General features: G+C 44.4%; 3 protein-coding genes across 3 annotated transcripts in view; 2 read left to right on the forward strand and 1 right to left on the reverse strand.

Annotated features, from left to right (window-relative positions):
- Window positions 1–10,556, reverse strand: part of LOC135198056 (ER membrane protein complex subunit 2-like) — an 82,038-nt gene extending 71,482 nt beyond the window's left edge. Inside the window, exon 1 of the mRNA XM_064225450.1 lies at window positions 10,508–10,556. Within this exon, the coding sequence (XP_064081520.1) occupies window positions 10,508–10,535 (28 nt within the window). The 5' untranslated portion in view covers window positions 10,536–10,556. The remainder of the gene's footprint in view (window positions 1–10,507) is intronic.
- A 253-nt stretch (window positions 10,557–10,809) lies between these two features.
- On the forward strand, window positions 10,810–16,035 carry LOC135198058 (33 kDa inner dynein arm light chain, axonemal-like). The gene is made up of 7 exons (XM_064225452.1): window positions 10,810–10,890; window positions 11,094–11,139; window positions 12,984–13,154; window positions 13,509–13,661; window positions 14,275–14,420; window positions 14,766–14,963; window positions 15,403–16,035. The coding sequence occupies exons 1-7, from the start codon at window positions 10,810–10,812 to the stop codon at window positions 15,448–15,450; spliced, it is 843 nt and encodes a 280-aa protein (XP_064081522.1). The 3' UTR covers window positions 15,451–16,035.
- Window positions 16,036–19,595: 3,560 nt separating this feature from the next.
- Window positions 19,596–20,135, forward strand: part of LOC135198057 (BRCA1-associated RING domain protein 1-like) — a 28,681-nt gene continuing 28,141 nt past the window's right edge. Inside the window, exon 1 of the mRNA XM_064225451.1 lies at window positions 19,596–19,780. Coding sequence (XP_064081521.1) covers window positions 19,698–19,780 — 83 coding nt within the window. The 5' untranslated portion in view covers window positions 19,596–19,697. The remainder of the gene's footprint in view (window positions 19,781–20,135) is intronic.

Raw genomic sequence — 20,135 nt, forward strand, 5'->3', positions numbered from 1 at the left:
GGCTAATGAAGTTTCAAAATCCTAGGCGGAGGTCTGTAAACAGTTGTTTACCGACCGGCGACAGAAAAAATATGAATAGAAAATGGGAATAGTTCCTGATATCCGCCTCCCAGCGGCGGGAATGGGTACTACCACCTGGCCGCCCACTGCGTGTGCCGCGAATTTTTAATTCTGTCGGACTTCAGAAAATACAGCTATATATATATCTGTCAGGTAAGTTTCATGAACAAAATAAAGATATATATGCGCATTGTTTCGATTTATACCAATTACATGAAGAGCTGATTATCTGCATGAATAACTGGTAAACTGTGTTCTGCAAGAAAGTTGAGTAAAGCAATTATTTACGATAGGTACGAAAGTCAAGATGTTCGTTGACGTCATAATACAGGACTTAAAAGAACGTTCTAATTCCAAAAAATAATTACTTAAATTTGAGTCAGAATCAAGTTACTTTTTTCAATAACGAATATTTTCAAATTAATCATCATAAATATGTAAAATATGCAATTTGTCAAAATTGCATTTTTCCTAACTATACAAACCTGAGGTCCTTTTACAATAGGAAGGTACTAGCGGCAGCTGGATAGGTCGTAAGCTTTCGAACAAGGGGTTCGGTAGTTAACTGCTTGTCCGACAGGCGCGCTGCGCGCGACTGGGAGGTAAACAAATCACTTTTGCTTTGGCCCAAGAAAAAAAAAACAAAAACTGCAGAGTGAGGGGTGGCATGAGGTGGGGCTATGTGTAAAAGGACCTCAGGTTTGTATAGTTAGGAAAAATGCAATTTTGGACAAATTGTCATTTGTTCCGACACGGCATACAAACCTTCGGTCCTTTTACAATAGGAAGACTCACTTCTTGGTGGGTGGAATCTGAGTCTTTTTGTGAACAGACTGGTGTTCGCCCTACCTTGGAAGCCTCCCTGGTCGTAAGAGCGAGGAGGGATCCAAGCCTCTGTCCGATTGATCGGGGTGTGCACCGCAGATCAATGGTCAGACCTCTGGACCGAGTACTAAGAGAGGGGCATGCGCATCTCTTAGTACCAGCAATGCAAGAACTTGTTCCTGTACAGGAGCAAATATAAAGTCATGGGTTTGACTCTTGTAGGCATCCACTTCCCCCCTTGTAGAAGGAAGTGGTGGATATTCTGCTCCTATCCCTAGTGAAAGGGATAGGATGGGGCTCTGTCATATAGCTCACCTGCATCTCGTCCTCATCCAGCGTAGTGACGACCATGGCCCTCTGCCCACAGGTAGAGGGGAAGGAAAAGATGGGAAGAGAGAGCCAGTCACTCACTCACTCACACATCCATCCACACAGTCACACCAGGACTCGATGCTGTTCAGCCTGCGAGGGTCTGGGTTAGCTACACAACTTGTTGAGCAGCCACCACGGGTCCCAAGGAAAAGGTATCCAAGGACCTGTGGGCAATATCCCGAAGGTAGAAGGACGTAAAGGTAGTCTGGTTAGACCAGACCCCTGCCTTCAGGACCTGCGCCACGGAGAAGTTTCTTGCGAACGCCAACGAGGGGCCAATACTTCTGACTTCGTGAGCTCTCGGACGGACGTACGGATGTCGTCACTACCATCAGCCTCATACGCCCTCCTGATGACCTCACGCAGCCAGATGAAAGAGTGTTCTTGGATACTTCTTTCTTGGTGACCCCGGTGCTAACGAAGAGGCGTCGACACTCAGGCCTGAGGTGTCGAGTTCTCTTCAGATAGCGCCGTAGCGCCCTCACAGGACAAAGCAGCATCTCATCCGCATCATTATCGTGAAGTCCAATAGGGAGGGAATCGTGAATGACTCGAACCTGTCATCAGGGACGACGGTTTCTGAGTCTTCGCAACGAAGTTTCGGGACGAAATCGAGCGTCACGGATCCCCATCCCCTGGAGTGTCGTACATCATAGGAAAGACCATGAAGTTCCCCTACTCTCTTCGCCGATGCCAGGGCCAGCAAGAAGAGGGTCTTGAGGGTCAGATCCCTGTCTGACGACTCTCGGAGTGGCTCGAACGGTGTTCGAGTCAGACTCCTAAGACGAGAGTCACGTCCCACGCAGGGGCCTGAGTTCCCTGGGTGGGCAAGACCTCTCGAAGCTCCTCATCAGCAAGGAGATCTCGAACGAGTTCGAGATGTCCCGCCAACCCCCTCAGTTTCAGGACGAGCGCCAAGGCGGCTCTGTATCCTTTAACTGTGGGGACTGAAAGGAGCTTCTCTCGGCGAAGAAACACGAGGAAATCCGCTACCTGCTGAAGAGTGGCTCTGAGAGGAGATAGACCCCCGTCTACGACACCACCACAGAAGACGGCCCACTTCCCCTGGTACACAGCTGCAGAGGACTGACGGACGTTTCCAGCCATCTCTGTTGCTGCGCTACGAGAAAGCCTCTCGTTCGCAAGAGATGGTGGATAACAGCCCAGCCGTGAAGACGTAGGGACTGGACTGCTCGGTGGTACCGCTCGACGTGTGGCTGGGCGAGAAGGTTGGTGCCAATGGGGGAATCTCTCTCGGTTTTCTCCTGCGAGAAGAGCCAGCAGGTCCGGATACCAAATGGCCTGTGGCCATTTGGGGAGCCACCAGGATCATCCTGAGATTCGGGGTGACCAGCGCTCGACTGATCACCTTGCGAATCAGGCTGAACGGGGGAAAGGCATAGGCGAAGAGGTTGTCCCACGGGTGTTTGAAGAGCGTCCTCTGCAGCTGCCCATGGGTCCGGCACGCCGAGAAGAACACCTGGAGCTTCCTGTTGTGCCGGGTGGCGAACAGATCCACGACTGTCGCCCCCACAGGTCGAAGAGCCTTTCCGCCACGTCCTGGTGTAGAGACCATTCGGTCCCTATCACCTGATCCCGACGGCTGAGCGTGTCTGCTACTACATTCCTCTTCCCTGGAATGTAGCGTGCCGACAGCTCTATTGAGTGTGCCTGAGCCCACTCGTGCACCTGCCGTGTCAACTGGTACAACGGGAGGGACACTAGGCCCCCCTGTTTGTTGACGTAAGCCACCACCGTGGTGTTGTCGCACATCAACACCACTGAGTGTCCCATCAAGCGGTCCTGAAACTCTTGGAGAGCGAGGAACGCTGCCTTGAGTTCCAGTACATTGATGTGAAGGTGCTTGTCGTTCTCGTCCCACACTCCTGAAGTCAGCAACTCCTCCAGGTGTGCACCCCATCCCTCGGTCGATGCATCTGAGAACAGCTGCATGTCCGGGGGGGGAGTGCGCAGCGGCACTCCTCTTAAGAGGTTCCTGTCGTCGAGCCACCAGGCTAGGTCCTGCCTCACCTCCTGTGTCAGTGACACTGGAAAGCTTGGGGGATCCGTCGCCTGTGACCAACTCTCCTTTAGTCTCCACTGAAGAGACCGAGGTGAAGACGCCCGTGAGGACTAACTTCTCGAGTGACGACAGGTGGTCCGATCACGACTTGCCATCGCTGAGCTACCTGTTCCTGCCGAGACAGGAACTGGTTGGCTGCCTCCCTGAATCTTGCTGATCCGCGAGTCTGCGGGAAAGACTCGCCCTGCTACCGTGTCGATCAGCATACCCAGGTACTTCATCCTCTGCTTGGGCTCGAGATCGGACTTCTCGAAGTTCACAACGATCCCCAGATCGCGACAGAACTCGAGCAGCCGATCCCTGTCCTGTAGCAACTGCGAGCGACTGCAGCGGAGCTCCAGGACTAACCAATCGTCGAGATACCTCATCAGACGTATCCCGTGCGAATGGGCCCAAGCAGACACCAGAGTGAACACTCGCGGTGAACACCTGTGGGGGGCGGTTGAGAGACCGAAGCACAGTGCCCCTGAAACTGGTATACCGTCCCCGTCGAGGGATGAAGCGGAGGTACTTTCTGGAGGACTGATGAATGGGTATTTGGAAATACGCATCCTTCAAGTCCACTGAAAGCATGAAATCGTTCTCCCTGATGGAGTCGAGCACTGAGCGTGCCGTCTCCATCGTGAACCGGGTCTGGCGAACAAACCGGTTCAGGGGAGAGAGATCTATCACCGGGCGCCAGCCTCCCGTAGACTTTTCCACCAAGGAAGAGTCGACTGTAAAAAGCCCGGTGACTGATCCGTGACGATCTCTACAGCTCTCTTGCTCAGCATGGTCTTGATCTCCTGTCTGAGTGCTAACGTCCTTCGGTGACCCGGGGACGTTACGACTGCTGTTGGACCGGGTTTGGAGGTGAGGGGTGGCCGAGATTCGAAGGGTAATAGATATCCCTCCCGAAGGACATCTACAATCCAGGTCTCGGCGCCGTAGCGCTGCCAAGTTGCCCAATGGCTGGCCAGGCACCCCCCCACTTCCGGCAGCAGGTGAGGGGGAACGCCGTCCCTAGCGTTTCCCCCCTTTCTTTCTTCGACTTCTTCCCAGAGCCTCCACGGGATGAGGAGGGCTGGGAGGAGGGCTGGTTACGGCCCCCCTTGCTAGAAGTCGAAGAAGACAGAGTCTTCCTCGGGGCTTCGACGCAGCAACCGTCTTAGCATGCCGAGGAGCGCTAGCCGAGCTCTTAGACTTGGCCGCAGTCCGAGGCTGCCCAGAAGCCTTCGAGACTGCCTGGTGAACCAGACGTCCACTGTCCTCAGTGCGCCGTCTGTCCACCGCAGCGTCCACCATCTCTCCTGGGAAGAGAGACGTGGAACTCCGTAAAGGTCCGTTTCGAAGTCCCAATGCCGCTTCACGCCCGGCCGCCCTGGAAACCCGAGTAAGGACAGCGTCCCTTCGTCGGAGAACCAGGTTGGCCCACAGGTTCACCGTCTGGTGGGCAAGGAAAGAGATGGCTCTTCCCCCAGACTGGCAAAGTCTCCTGAAGGCCAGAGCATCTTCGGGAGAAATTCCCCCGGAGTTGGCTGCGACCTTAGATACTGTGAGGGACCCACAGATCTAGCCAGGAGACGGCCTGGAAAGCTGCCATGGCGGTAGATTCCAGGCCTAGTGCCTCTTGCTGCGAGAACCACAGGTTCTCGGACAGGAGCTGTTGCAGAGACACACCCGGAGTCAGCCTCGCTAACTCCGGGTTCACCTGTTTGGGCGGCATCGGATCTTCAGATGGCACGTAAAACCGCCGCTGTCGTAGCAGAGGAGGTGGAAGTAGCTTGCTAGACCTGCCAGACTTCAGTGAACCGTCCTGTCCAGAGACAAGCGATTCAACTTGGTCCAGCACTGAGTCAGCCAGCTCTGACCGCGGCAAACCCACCGTCGGTCTGGGTCCCTCTTCGGGCCCCAGAACGACTCGAGCCGGGACGTGGGCTCGGATGGTGGGAGCGGCGATCCTCCCCGAGGTCGTTGTGCTGACGAATCAGCGCAATAACCTCGGCAAAGTTCCTCTGGATCTCAGGAGTGACTGCATCCTGTGGAGTCGGACCGTCCAGTCCCTCAAACAGGAGCACCTCCCGAGGACCCTCCTCCCTCAAGGAGAGGAGCAGCGACAGCCCCCTCTCGTCTCCTCCAACCACCTGTGCGTAAGACCTGGCTGGTCCGAGAACCCCCGAATGCCTGGTACGTACGACGAACGTGGCGGATCCTGAAGGGCGCACCCTTCACGATCACTCCTCAATACCTCGCCCTCCCGGTGTAACCCGAGGAGGTGAAGGTAATGGAGAGGCAGACCTGACGCTCTCTCCTCGCTCACTGGCAGAACCAGCGGGCTTGGAGGACTGCAGGCGATCGTCAACCCGCCGCGGGTGGCGATCGAGCTGCAGACCTAGTCGAGCCGTCTCGCTGTGGAGAACGGCTGGACCGAGAACAGCGGCCCCCCGGTCTCGTGTGTCAGAGGAGCTAGGTGCTGGTTGCCGTACCCGATCGCTCTCTGTGAGAGCGACGGTCAGGCGACCGGCGAGCTCCACTGTCACGGTGAGACCGGTGCGTGTCCTCACGGTGCGTCAGTTTCGCTGGTACCAGCCGTGGCTGGTGCCGGCGAACGGGGGGACCTCTTCCCAGCCTCAGCCCGTGGCCGGTCCATGGACCGTCACGGTCCGCCCGGTAGCCAGCTGCTCGCCGCGAGAGCGAGAGCTGGTCTGGTGAGAGTCGCGTGAGCGGCTGTCACCAGTCTTCCGCTCCGTGCCGTGAACCTGACGCTGAGCGTACTCAGAGGTCTGGTTCCTGGCTGCACGGTCGCTGGTAGGCGACCGTACACTCGGTACCTCTCGCGAACGAGCGGCCGAGCCGGATCCTGCTGCTGTGGCCGAACCACTGACAGCAGGTGAGGAAGTGCCGGTGTTTAGCCGGCACCCCTCCCCTCTGGTCCCCGTAGTCTTCTTCCTTGCGGGAGAAGAGACAGGGTCCTGCTCCCGAAGGAGCAGGGCGACCAGCGGAAGAACCCCCCGTCTCACCAGAAGCGAGACGGGCCCTTAGAAGCTCAAGGAGACTTCTTAGGGGGGGAGGCGACCTTCTTCTTCTTAGGCGGGGGAGCCTTAGAAGAAGAAGGGGAAGAGGCGGCAGACGACGACGACGAAGAAGACGATGAAGACGACGACGACACCTTCCTCCTCCTCTTCTTCTTCTTCGTCAACCTCCTCACGGACCGACGTCAGTCTGTCATCCAGGACGGAGCCGGGGCTGCTGTTGCCGAAGCAAACAGGGCCCGGACGTACCTGTCCGAACAGACCAGCATCGGGCAGCAGCAGCGGCGCCAGGAACGGGAACAACATCAGCAGGTGCGAGCATCACAGGAACGGCAGCAGACACGGCAGGATCAGGAACAGGAACAGCAGCGGTGGTCACGGCAGGTACGGCAGATACAGCTGGTCGAACCAACGGCACAGACGTCATCGGTACTGGTGGGCGGTCCAGGTGGGGCGAGCTCTCGGGCACATGAAGTCCCGGTCGCAGCAGCACGGCAAACCCAGGTGGCGGCATCACACTCCCCCGAGTTACGGCGACTGGCCCCTGCACCGATGTTGTGGGTGTTACAGAGACCGCGTGCTGGGTGTACACCAGGTGAGGAGGTGACGCGTAGCCAGGTGTTGTCAGGGTCGTGGTGGTGGTTGTGACCGTAGCATGCGTAACCGCCACGGAGCCAGCGAGATGATAGAGCAGCCCCTGGACACTCGGCACGCCCTGCAGTCCCAACGATGCCCACACCTGTCCGAGGTCATCCTTCACGCAACCGCACCTGAGGAGGCAAAAGTCGGGTGATTAGGAGGATCCTCTACCCGCTCGCGCGAAGACGAGCGGATAGAGGACCCAGAGTACAACTCTACGTCGGGGTATCTAGCGCCCTCCTCCACACTCGACACATCGGGAGAGGAGAAGGACCTAGACACCGCCCCCGAAGGGGAAGGCGCGAGACGTGGAAGTTGAGCGGGTGCGGGCGGCAGGAAAGAAGACGAAGTGTCCGTCACCAAAGGAGTCGCGGGAGAGCTTTCCGACGACTCCTTTGCAGGCCTTCGCTTCTTCCTGCCCTCATACAATGTCCACTGCGCCTCCGACCAGTCAATACAAACATCACAGGGCTCGGCCCGGGTGCATTCGCGCCCCCGGCACCGAGCACACAAAACATGAGGGTCAATCTCCGGGGAATGATCTGAACTTCCCGCATTTGCGCCCTTCGGTACCCGGGCAAAGTCTCCTTGGGGTAGCGAGGCGGGGAGATTCCATCATAATTCAATTGCAGCGTAATTAATATGATAAGAGAGAATAACTGTACTTACAAGCTCTTTCATACACAATTACAAACAAACTAGAAAGCAAACGACGAGCAGCGGTGGCGGGCAGAGCGAACACACACGTCCATCCACTGGTGAGGCCGAAAGCAAAAGTGATTTGTTTACCTCCCAGTCGCGCGCGCGCGCCTGTCGGACAAGCAGTTAACTACCGAACCCCTTGTTCGAAAGCTTACGACCTATCCAGCTGCCGCTAGTACCTTCCTATTGTAAAGGACCGAAGGTTTGTATGCCGTGTCGGAACAAATTGATGTTTTACTATTTACTTAAAAAACTATCGAGGTGCACTCTTCGTTGTCGTCTTCTACAAAACAGTTGTTTACTCGGTGAGGGAAAGTTTTCCGATTGTTGTGATGAAAGTGCCCCAGCGTCTGTGGGTACAAGTGGTGTGCGGATTTATCACAAGGAAATGGTTAGTTTATTGACACAAGCGACTCTGTAAACATCGAGATGCCGTCAATCTTCTAAATATTTTGAGTTGTAAGTAAAAATGTTGAACGCGTTTAGGTGAGATTTGCACTACGTTTGATACCGTTTTCACTACCCTCTGTTTAGGGTAAAAAACTGCATGGTACAGGAGTGGACCATGTACGATCAATATGTACAACCCCCAAAAAAGTACATTATAACGCGTCCTGACATCGAAGATGGGCATCAGACGCGACTTGTTGTTGGTGAGAAACGGAGCTAAAGACCTGTACTCCGGTGTCAGGACGCGTTATAATGTACTTTTCTTGGGGTTGTATACATTGATCGTACATGGTCCACCCCTGTACCATGCGGTTTTTTACCCTAAATCTTAAAATTTGGCCTTACTAGGGTAGAACACCACGGCAGGCCAACCCTCATCACGGTGGACGGGTCTTATTCACTCGATATTTAATTGGTGAAACAAGAATACAATTGCAACTCTAAGCATACCATTTAAAAGACTGAAGTTTCGTCAACATAATGTGATATATGAAAGCCCCATACAAACTAAAATAAGCATGTGAGCTCTTCGTAAAATATGTTTTCAAGGCAGTTTTGAAATCCAATATGGCGGCTACGTTTTGCATGGACGGTTCTCATCAGTGACGGCCACCATCTTTCCCCAGCCTTCCCAGCACTCATTTGAACAATGTTAGCGTATATATGTAACGTTTATTGATCTTACTCAAGATTGCAGTTGTAATCAGCACAATAAAACAACATTTTGTTGCCTATATTAGTGAAAGTATGAAACTTGTTATTCCCGGGGTTATGGTTGGAACTGAATTCATTCATACCTTGTAATCGGTGGTTTTTATTCTTACTGCCATCACAACTGAAACTCCACAGTGCTTATTTGATTGTAATTATACACATTTTGGTCTTAATTCACTCCACAGTGCACTTGAACCACGCTGTGGTTCCTGGTTCCTAAGCACTCACTCCACAAACACAGTTTGTTCCCTTAATTGTTTACTTTACTCAATATATAGTTTAACTTTACTTCAAAATGTTTATTTAATTCATGTCTATTATCCCTTTTTTGCAACCAAATTAACCCCCCAAAATTACAAATGTTTCAGATGTATACTTACGAGCAGACGACGTGAGGAAAAATGACTCATCGTTGCCAATCTAGTGGAGCGTCACACATACGCCGATGCATTTACAAACTGTTTTTCGATGAATTCTAGTTGTCATAGTAATGCAGTCAATGATAAAATTTGCTGTAATATGTACGTATATATAATACAAATAGCTACGCTAATTTCACTATTTCCCCTTGTTTTGTGTAAGTCTTATACCTAGTTTGGAGGGTAAACACATACCAATTGACAACACTGATAACAATTGAAGAGCGCAAAACGCCGCAAAGAATGCCGTAGTCCCCTTGAATAAGTGCTGGTAAGAGGTTGGTTTACGATTGTTGTGATGAAAGTGCCCAGCGTCTATTGGTACAAGTGGTGTGCAGATTTAGCACAGGAAATGGGAAGTTTGTTGACACAAGCGACTCCGTAAACATCAAGATGGCGTCAATCTTCGAAACATTTTTAGTTGTAAGTAAAAATTTCTAAAGCGTTTTGGTGAGATTTCCACTGCCGTAGCCACCCTTTTCACTACCCTCTGTTTTTAAATCTTAAAATTTGGCCTTAATTTCTAACTTTGGAGAAAATACTTACTTGAAAGGAAAGAGTAGAGGTCTTTAGCTCCGTTTCTCACCAACAAGAAGTCGCGACTGATGCCCATCTCCGGTGTCAGGACGCGTTATAATGTACTTTTTCGGAGGGTGGCAAGCGTTGAATGTAGGTGGCCTGTTTGGCCTGCTGTGATGTTTTACCCTAATTTCTAACTTTGGAGAAAATACTTACTTCGAAAGGAGAGTAGAGGTCTTTAGCTCCGTTTCTCACCAACAACAAGTCGCGACTGATGCCCATCTCCGATGTCAGGACGCGTTATATAATGTACTTTTTTTGGGATTGTCCACGCTGATCGTACATGGTCCACTCTGTACCCTGCGGGTTTTTTACCTACCTAGGTACTACTGGTAGGTGGGCTGCGCCAGCTTAGTTTCATCTTGAAATCCTAGTTTGACTTCTTTCGCAGAGTTAGGCTACGGCTACATTATGGCGAAGTTATAAATGCCATTTAATCGACATTACGCTAAAATGTGGGTAGGAAATGAGGAAAGACTTCTGCTTTACCGTACAAGTTTACAAATGGCCGACACCTTTTGGGCAAAATATACTCTAAAATAAATAAATACACAATGCAGTGAGCCTTTACTTTCATAAACAAAACTACAGAGAAATTTTCATTGAAAGACCGAACTTGTTGGTAATATAAATAAATATATAAAGCGTCCTACCCTCCCAATCCAGGTCCAACGTCGCCATCTTGCTAATATTTGCCTTCTGCTGTTGAAACGGGAAACCATCTTTGTAAATACAGTTGTGATGTTGACTTAATTGTCACTTGATTTAGCGCAATAGGCAAAAAATTTACACAAATTCTTATATGTCATATTTATATTTTCATTTTCTCAAATTATCTCACTTACGCGATCTTACTACAAATATTAGGAAAATTTAGTAAAAATGTTTACCCCTCAGAATCATATGAGCTAGTTTCCATGGCAACGTTTGTAAATAATCTTGACAGTGAGCAGCGATGACAGATAAAATAACATCGTTGATTAAATATGATACCCCCGTTTTGGTTACTACCAAAAAGAAGGAAGAGACTGATAAGGTAATTTTCAAGAAAGAATACCGATGGTACTTTGATAACATAATTATTAGTAAAACAGCTTTAACGTTCTTCTTCCTGTACTTGAGACCGCAACTAGATTATCAGTACCGTCGAAGAAACAATATCTTTAGCAGATCGTAATAAGTAAGGACAATATGCTGAATCAGACACTGTTACAATAACGTAACTATTCTTAAATACAGGTACCCCGGTTGTCTATGCGAGATGGTATTCCGACTGATGCATCAGGTAAGATTTTTCAGTAGCTTTCAATAAGAAAAACATTAAGTGAAAATTACAAGTAACATAAATTATGGAAATTAAAGCCTGAAATACGCCCCTAATAATAAATACTTTCATGTTTGAATGAATGGACTGAGAAAATCGTGAATATTCGTACACATGCCTACATTGGCTGTCTATTGATCTATTTTCCTATTTGCCATTCTTACTTATGTCTTTAGATCTACGCATCAATGTCTTTTAAAGTTTAATACTTTATGCATAAATTTTCACCAGATTAGAAAGAATTCATGAATGTGCCTTCACTTTTGAAAATAAAAAAGAATAATCTTAATCAATTGTTTGTCACTATTGTAGAAAAGATGTTTACAGATCTTTACCAAATAAGATGACAACTTTTGGCTTCAGCTTTTCTCATCTTTATATGGGTCTCTGTTTGTCAAGAGCCTTCTCTATTTTCTGCGATCAAGCACCATTACCTCACTCACGTTCCTCTCTCGCATGTCCCTGTTACCTATCTCTCCATCTCATTTTTGGTCCACCTCTCGTCCTTGTTCCGGGTACTTCCATGTTCATAGTTCTTATACATACAGAATCCTCTCCTCTCATAACATGCCCAAACCATTGCAATCATCTCTGTTGCAGCTTCTTTGATACTTCTGTAACTTTCACCGTCCCTCTTATGAAGTCATCCCTTATCCTGTCTCTTCGTCACTCCGCACATCCAACATAACATTCTCATTCCTACCGCTTCCATCCTTCTCTCTTGTGCTTTCTTCATGGTCCATATTTCACAACTATACATCAACGCAGGTCTGACAATGCTTTTGTACATTTTCCCATTCAGCCTTACTTTAAATCTTTTGTCACATAGCACAACTGATATTATCCTCCAATTGCACCAAGCTGATTGTATTCTGTGGTTCACTTCCTCCTCCATCCCTCCACAATCAGTGACACAAGACCCAAGGTACTATAAAGGATGTAGCTCTTTTTACTTCTTTCTGCTATAAGTTGATGCTTCTCTCTTGGCCCCCTCCACTCATCCACATATATTCAGTTTTTGTTCTGCTTATCTAAACGCACTTCTCCACAACTCCAATTTCCTGTCTGCTTCTTCCTTACTGGTGGTTACTAACAATATTTCATCTACAAAGAGTACTACACTCCAAGGCACCTGATCTTTCACTCCAGCCACTATCACATCCATTACCACATCAAAATTATAGGGACTCATGGCAGAACCTTGTTGGAGTCCAACTTTCACCTTAAAATTCTCTGTTGTTCCCACTGAGCTTCCTACCTATGTTGTTACTTCTCTATGCATATCATTACAATCCTCACATGTCATCTTATCAAAAAAGATAACAACATAATCTCAATTAATTTTTATTTTTAGGTTGTAATATCATACACACATTGAAACCTAAGATTGCATTCAATAAATATAATGAATCAATTTGAAAAGATATATCTATTTTGTAAGCCACTTCTAACATGCTTTTCCATAAATTTATTGAAATGATAACACCTCTAGCAACAACTTAAAGAAAAATCTCCCTTCATCTTATTGATATTCCTTACAACCAAAGACTAGGCTTCGTACTAAATAAGAATGTTTGACCAGGTGTGTCAAGAGTGAAAAAATGTCCTGGCTTCAAATTTTTATGTGCATATATATTTGTTAATGAATTAAGTGAAGTTATATGTCAAAGAGCAAGATTTTTTTTCAGGTTATTTGTCTTGATATCCAACTTGGTCTTTCTTATCAGAACTAGTACATGTTTACATTGCATATTATTGTAAAAGTGCTTCTTAAGACCGAAAGTCAAGATAAATTCCTTTTCAAGACGTGAGCAGCACCAGTGCACCAGGATTAAGTGGTGCCCTTCCGCCTGGCGGACCACTCGGCACTGCATCTTCCAGCAGAATTGTTCTGCCGCCTTTACACGAACTGCGCAAAATGGAAACCCAAGAAATACTAAACCTCATCTTACCACCTAAGGAATGGGAGGAACAAGGTCTTTATTCTTTTATTTATTTATTCGTTTATTTTTGAGTGAACAGCTTCTAACAAATGACGTTTACTCGACAAAACAAAACAAAAATTAATAATTAACTTTTCTTTTAAAACTTAATCTAATTATTTTTTTATTCATAGCAATGATCTAGATAATCTTAGATGAAATAGATCAAATTGCATTCACATTAAATGTCTCCTCAAAGTACAGTATATGCACGAGCTAGTAAACTGCTTTCAAGCTAGAAGTCTTTAAACTATGTTTTAGAGATGTGAATTTTAATTTTCGTGACTAAGTATATACCGAAGAACAAAAATGTAGATTTTTTGAAAAGCTCTTCAACCATCAACGTAGGTCAGCTATGGGTACAGTCTGTCTCAACAACGCCAGCTACTTCGGTGGATGTTCAACAGCTTCAAGAGCATCTCGACCTTCGTTTGCAGGAGCAGATGGCTTTTGAAACGGGCATTTGTCCCATGCGACGGGAGCTCTACACGCAATGCTTCGGTAATGATTAAGTTAGGGAACATTACCCAGGTTAGACCATTTCATTAATATGAAGGTATCCTTCGTTTGCACTCAGATTAGAAAACTTCAAACTAACAGAGAATGTGACGACACCTGATAGAAACAAAATATCTGCATACACACACAAATGTATGTATATATATATATATATATATATATATATATATATATATATATATATATATATATATACGTATATATATATATATATATATATATACGTATATATATATATATATATATTATATATATATATATATATATATATATATATATATATATATATATATATATATATATATACGTATATATATATATATATATATATATATATATATATATATATGTGTGTGTGTGTGTGTGTGTGTTGTGTGTGTGTGTGTGTGTGTGTGTGTGTGTGTGTGAATGTGTCCGTGTACATATTTATCTGATTAAAGCAATTTCAACTTAGCTCGAAGTAAAAAAATGTTACCAAACATAAATAGATGAATTACGATATAATATCCGTTATATCGTAATTCACTGCTACCTTTGTTTTTAACAAAGGTAGCAACAGCATATCTTTGATTGTTTTCTCTCCATATCTATACAGATGAAATCATTCGTCAAGTGACGATCAACTGCGCTGAGCGAGGACTTTTGCTGTACCGGGTGAGGGATGATGTGAGAGAAACACTTGATGCATACCAGAGATTATATACGTCAGCCTGTGCCTATGGTGTCAGGAAAGCTCTCATGGTAAGTGAAGCATTTTCAAGTTACGAAAAAAAAAAGAAAAAAAAAAACGGTGGGGGCTTGTATACCATATTCAAGTGATGCACAATGGCTGGATTCATTGTGCGTGAGACCTTTAGTAACTTACAAAAGAGAGAGATATTGTAGTTTTTCATGTTTAGGGGAAAATATTTCAGTTTTGGCTGACCATGAAAAAGGAAACACTCTATAATCCCTTTTTTTTTTCAGGTAACTCAGTTTCTCAAAATCTGTTCAAGAAGATATTCGGTGTATGATTTTCATACTTTCGAAAACAATTCTAGTTTTTTTTTCCGTTCCTGATCTCCATTTTTTCTCTCTCTCATGAAGGCGGAGGAGTACAAAGTAAAAGTAGGTTCCCGATGCGACGGGCTCCGGACTCAAGTTAAAGAACAAGAAGAGAGAGCCGCAAATCTTCGTCAGGAAATCGACCAACTGCAAACAGAAGCTCAAGAGGCAAGACAAGCAGAGGCTGATAAGCACGAAGAAACAAAAACAATTCATCAAGCTAGAATAGAAGTGCTTAAGGTACGTCGCAAATTTGGTCTGATCGTTCACTTCCCGCAAGGTGATATTACAATGAGTGAGATGCGAATTATTTCAGTTTTGTGACAGAAGTAAAAAAATTGTAGCTGCTCGTGACCACGGATTTTGCTTTCTTACCTTGTCCATTTGATAGAGACCACGCGTTCTCTCTTAACCTGAGTTTCTGTCCATCTCTTAAAGTTCTCAGTCGACAGGTGTCAATTTCAGACTTTCATGCTTTGTAATTGATTATTTTCTGGTTTCCGAGAGAAAACGCTCCTCCTCATATTGTTTCCCATTGGTTGTCTTCAGCGCAACATAATCTAATAAAAAAAACGTTGTCTTTTTTTTTCACTGACAGCTTAAACATTGATATTCTCGAGGTCAGGATAAACCGAAACAGCAGAACTAATTTCTACTTTTCTGTGCATTACTTTTACAGAAGAAACTGGAAGGGATTATCAAGCAAGCGACTCAGCCAAAGAAGTAGTTTGAATATCGTTGTGGAGAAATAAACATTTTATAATAATATTAATAAATTTTATACATCTGCTTTTTTTCCACTGATATCCTTTACTTAGTTTTAATGTTCTTAAATGGGAGAAAAATAGCATATATGTATAAGTAAACACTCAATGAAGTTCACCTATCCCTCTTGAACCTAGGTTCATGCATGAAGTGTTCGTAGAACATTGGATGAGGAGAGAGAGAGAGAGAGAGAGAGAGAGAGAGAGAGAGAGAGAGAGAGAGAGAGAGAGAGAGAGAGAAACTGCATTTGCAGTATGGTACGGATATGTGTGCTGTAAAACTTGACCAACGAGTTTGGAGTCCATAAAAAGATTAACTTTTTTTTTACTGTTGTAAGTTCTAACCTATTTTTTTTCATGTGATATTGTAGTCAATCTTATTTTATTTTATTTGTGCAGCAGCCTTTAGACATAATTAAGCTTACATATTAAAGTATAGACAGTAGGAAGATCCTTTTCAGCAATTCCAGTGACTTCTTGTTGTATCGTGATTGCCGGCTGCTTCAAATGGATAATCTTATTTGTTGAAGATCAGTGATGCTGCTGTTGTAATTATACTTACTGATGACCAGGTGTGACATTCACACCAGGAATAAAGGATGACTAAGTTGCTGAATATTTTGCTTTTATTTCGACTAATACTTCTTGATTTTCAACATCTTCGATATCGAGTTTTATTTCAGTTTATCGCATCTAGATAATGAGATTCCTATGAAATGACAAAAGCGAGGTCATAGTGTGTAAACTGCTCTGGAGAGTTTCAGATATAAGCTGTGAGCTTTCCCAATACAATGCGTGAAAATTTACTTTTCATTGACGTTGTTTGTAGTATCGTCATTGACGTAAAAAATGGACCCAATTATTTTGTGTAAAATTGGTAAAGTTTGAAATGGACGCTCTATAAGTACAGTGGACTTTACTTTTCACCTAACTTTTGCCGAGTCCTGTTTCATAGGAAAGTACTTCATGAACAGATGGTATATTTCAATGATGTGCTCGGTTGAAATAGATGTAGTACTTAACACGATTTTTTTTCTTCTTAATTTTACGGCCTGAAAAATAATTATATTCTAATACTACCACCATAGTTTACTGGAAAAGTAACAACACAGTCTGTTACATAACACAAGCTGATTCTTGGGCGATTATTCCGCGGCTGGATGTAAATAAAAAAAAATCTAATATTAACTGCGACAGACTTAAGAAAAACTTTCGCTTTTGTAAAACGGAAGATATTAATGAAGGAAAACTAATACATCTAATAAAGAAAGATATATTAGCCAATATGTAGCTCAAGAAACGCAATTAGTTATTAATGAAGTAAAACAAGGATGCCAGGGCTCAACTGTTCAAGTTAATTATGTATTTGATAATAAGAAAACAAGAGAAGGGGAAGGAAAAAAATCAGGAAAATTTTTCATGCTGATGATGCAAGATGACAAATTAACCTCCATATAGAAACGGGAATGTGCAAACAATAGTATATTATGGTATATACAGTATGGAAGATTAACCAGGGCAATTGAAAGGATCTAACGTAGCAGAGAACATAAGTTATTATGTGTCAGACTAGGCAATAAGAAGAATGCATAAGTTCAAAACGAACAAAGTCATAAACAGGGACAAGTTGTAACAAATTACCGATAGGAAACACATTTTGGAAGAGAATTGCACAGAATCAATATAATCTTATGGGATGAAAACGTAAAATTTCTGCTAAACTGAAAAGTGTATATAGGAACCTATTAGTTGCTGTTAAAGGTAAGGCAATAGTCACATTAAGAAGGGACACAAGGGATCTTTCCTGAAAACAAGGGTGGTGAATGGGAAACTGTAGTACACACAAGGGAGTTTTTTTTGGGTGGGGTTGGGGGGGGGGGGGGGGGGGGGGGGGCTGGTTGATATATTGAATGTGACAACCCTGGCCTCGATTATGCAATAGAAAGAAGTGAAATGGTGAATGGCAACATGCAGGGGCTAGACCTGATACAACAAAAGTAAAGGAAATAATGAATATAGAAATTAATGCTAAAACAAGACAACACGATACTGATTAATGGAATGAAGGCATGGAAAAGAGAATGAACTCATCTAAGAAACGGAAAGGAGAAACGAGAGGGGCAATGTAAGAAACAACATTTGAAATATTTTATTATTTTGGCCAAATGCAGGAGAGAAATGTGGAATACTCGATTGGGGACAACTTGAAGCAAAATGTTGTGAATGCAATGGACTAAACGAGTGCTTCCAGTGGTGCTTGCTATCACCCTATATTGAATCAGTCTACAACATCCTTTGCCTGCAAACTACAAAACATGGGACTGAGGTTTCATCCAACGAGTGACGTTGAACTAACAAGCTAATCTCTAGCCTAGAGCCTAGATGTTCCCATCGACTGTAAAGCCCGCCACTGACGTTCAGTTATGCCTGCGCAGTTATAACTGAACACTTGGACTGTGCAGTTATAACTGTGAAAGGCATAACTGAACGCTATAGTGGCGGGCTTTAGGGTTCCTGAGGTAAGTTAAGGTTATTTTGAGAGCTAGTTGCTTTCTCCCACCGGCACTGGAGCAACATACCAGGCTCCTCTAAGCCTAGGTTAACAACAATCTGATGCCTACGTCTAACAGGTTGAAATGAGATGCTTATTGGCAGGGGCGTCACCATTACTTAGAATTACCATTACTACTTTCACTCATGATAAATGAAGAATTAAAATTTTGGTTTCATGATTGATAACGATAGTTATATCTTAAATGCAAACTCGTGCAAAAGGATAATTTTCATAATAAATCTTTCGTGCAAATAAAACATTTTTCATACAAACGTAAGTTTTCAACACTTGTATCAACTCAACTTTACTTTTGGATTAAACAACGAAACATGTTGAACAAGCCCCGAAACACAGAAATCGTCCATGGATTCGCAGAAAAAGTTGTGTGATTTCTCAAATCACCACACAAAAATTAATAATAGGAGTACTATACCTATTTTGCAAAAGATGGTGCTGGGCTGAGGAGACGGTGCATATAGCTTCCATTCTGAGTGAATGGCACCAAAAACTGTACTGTACGTACAACAGTGCCAAATGTCAATAAAGAAGGACTAGGACGAGCAAGGGAGCCGTTTCAAAGCCATATCCCGCTTGCTATGCTGACTACTAGCCTTCTACTACTGGCTAATGCAGTCATCAATAAAAGCTGTAGCAGGGTAAAAATAGGAAAAGTGTACTGGAAAGGACTAGCGATGCCTTCATTCATGTATGCAATGGAAGTCATGAAACTTGACAGGAAAACAATAAATGAATTGCAGAAGATAGATAATAAAGTATACAGAGCAATATTGAAAGCGCCAAGTTACACAGCAAGTTGTGCGTTAAGATCTGAAATAGGGACCTCGTCCTGCCAATCTAGAGATAGGAAGAATAAACTTTTCTACCTGAAACATACACTGAAGAATGGTGGAAATAGGCTCCTATATGAGATAACAATGGATCAGTATGAAAAAAAAAAAACCCTGGATAATGCAAGTAAAAGAGTATATGAAAGAACTAAACATAAACTTAAGTAAAATTGAAGCAGTTAAAGGCAAACAGTTAAGAGAAATAATAAACAATTGGGACAGAAAAATATGGCAGAAAGAAATTAATGAAAAGTCAACATTAAGAATCTACAGAAAATATAAAGAAAACATAAAAGAAGAAATCTGGCATGATAACACTGAAAAAACAATGCTGATCAGTAGGGCCAGACTAGGTATACTAGGATTAAATGATAGAAATAGGATAAAAGGAGAAGATACAAAATGTTTATACTGTGAGGAACAAAATGAAAATTTAGAACATTTCTTACTTTACTGTCCAGCATACAATGAAATTAGAAATAGATATAGCTTTATGCAGCAACCATATCAAGAAAATACAGAGGAATTAGTAGCAAATATAATCTTATTGGTAGTACTAATGAGGAAGGAAGTGGAGAATCGGAAAGATTTTATAAAAGAAATGTGGTATTTCAGAGAGAAGAAGCTCAAGCAAACACAAACAAAGGAGGAATAGAAGAAGCAAGGGAGCCGTTTCATAGGCATATCCCACCCACTACTACTACTACTACTACTGTCAAAAACAGTCTCAGACTGTCACTAGGTAATACCTAAGGGTAACCCTGCCTTGCATTTCAAAGTGTTATTTTTACCGTCTGCTGAAACCATAATGGATGTATTTAAGTTATTTGAATGGAATCATTCCATAAAAGCCATTAGCAAGTTGGAAACTTTACTTCAGTGTAGTCAGTGGTAAGTCAACTCAGCCTTTGGGGTTACCTAGGTTCACGATTGAATACTACTAGGTAGTAGTACTAGGTACTACCTAGCTAGGTAGCCTACCTACTAGCCTAGCTACCTACCTACCAAGTATACTCTATTTTTTTCCATCTGTCCACCCGCCAGTGGTGTTTGGGTATGGTAACATAAAGATGTCCCACCAAATTAGCCTAAGTCTTGTATTCCAAAGACTACTACTTTATCTTATACCTACCTAGCTACTACCTATATAGCTACACATAGGCCTAGCCTATGTGCTATGATATAGTAGTATATTTACCCGCTCCTAGGTAGCTACTATGTATGGTTTTCATATCCTACCTAAGTA

The sequence above is a fragment of the Macrobrachium nipponense genome, chromosome 21 (assembly GCF_015104395.2).
Source record: "Macrobrachium nipponense isolate FS-2020 chromosome 21, ASM1510439v2, whole genome shotgun sequence".
NCBI lineage: Eukaryota > Metazoa > Arthropoda > Malacostraca > Decapoda > Palaemonidae > Macrobrachium > Macrobrachium nipponense.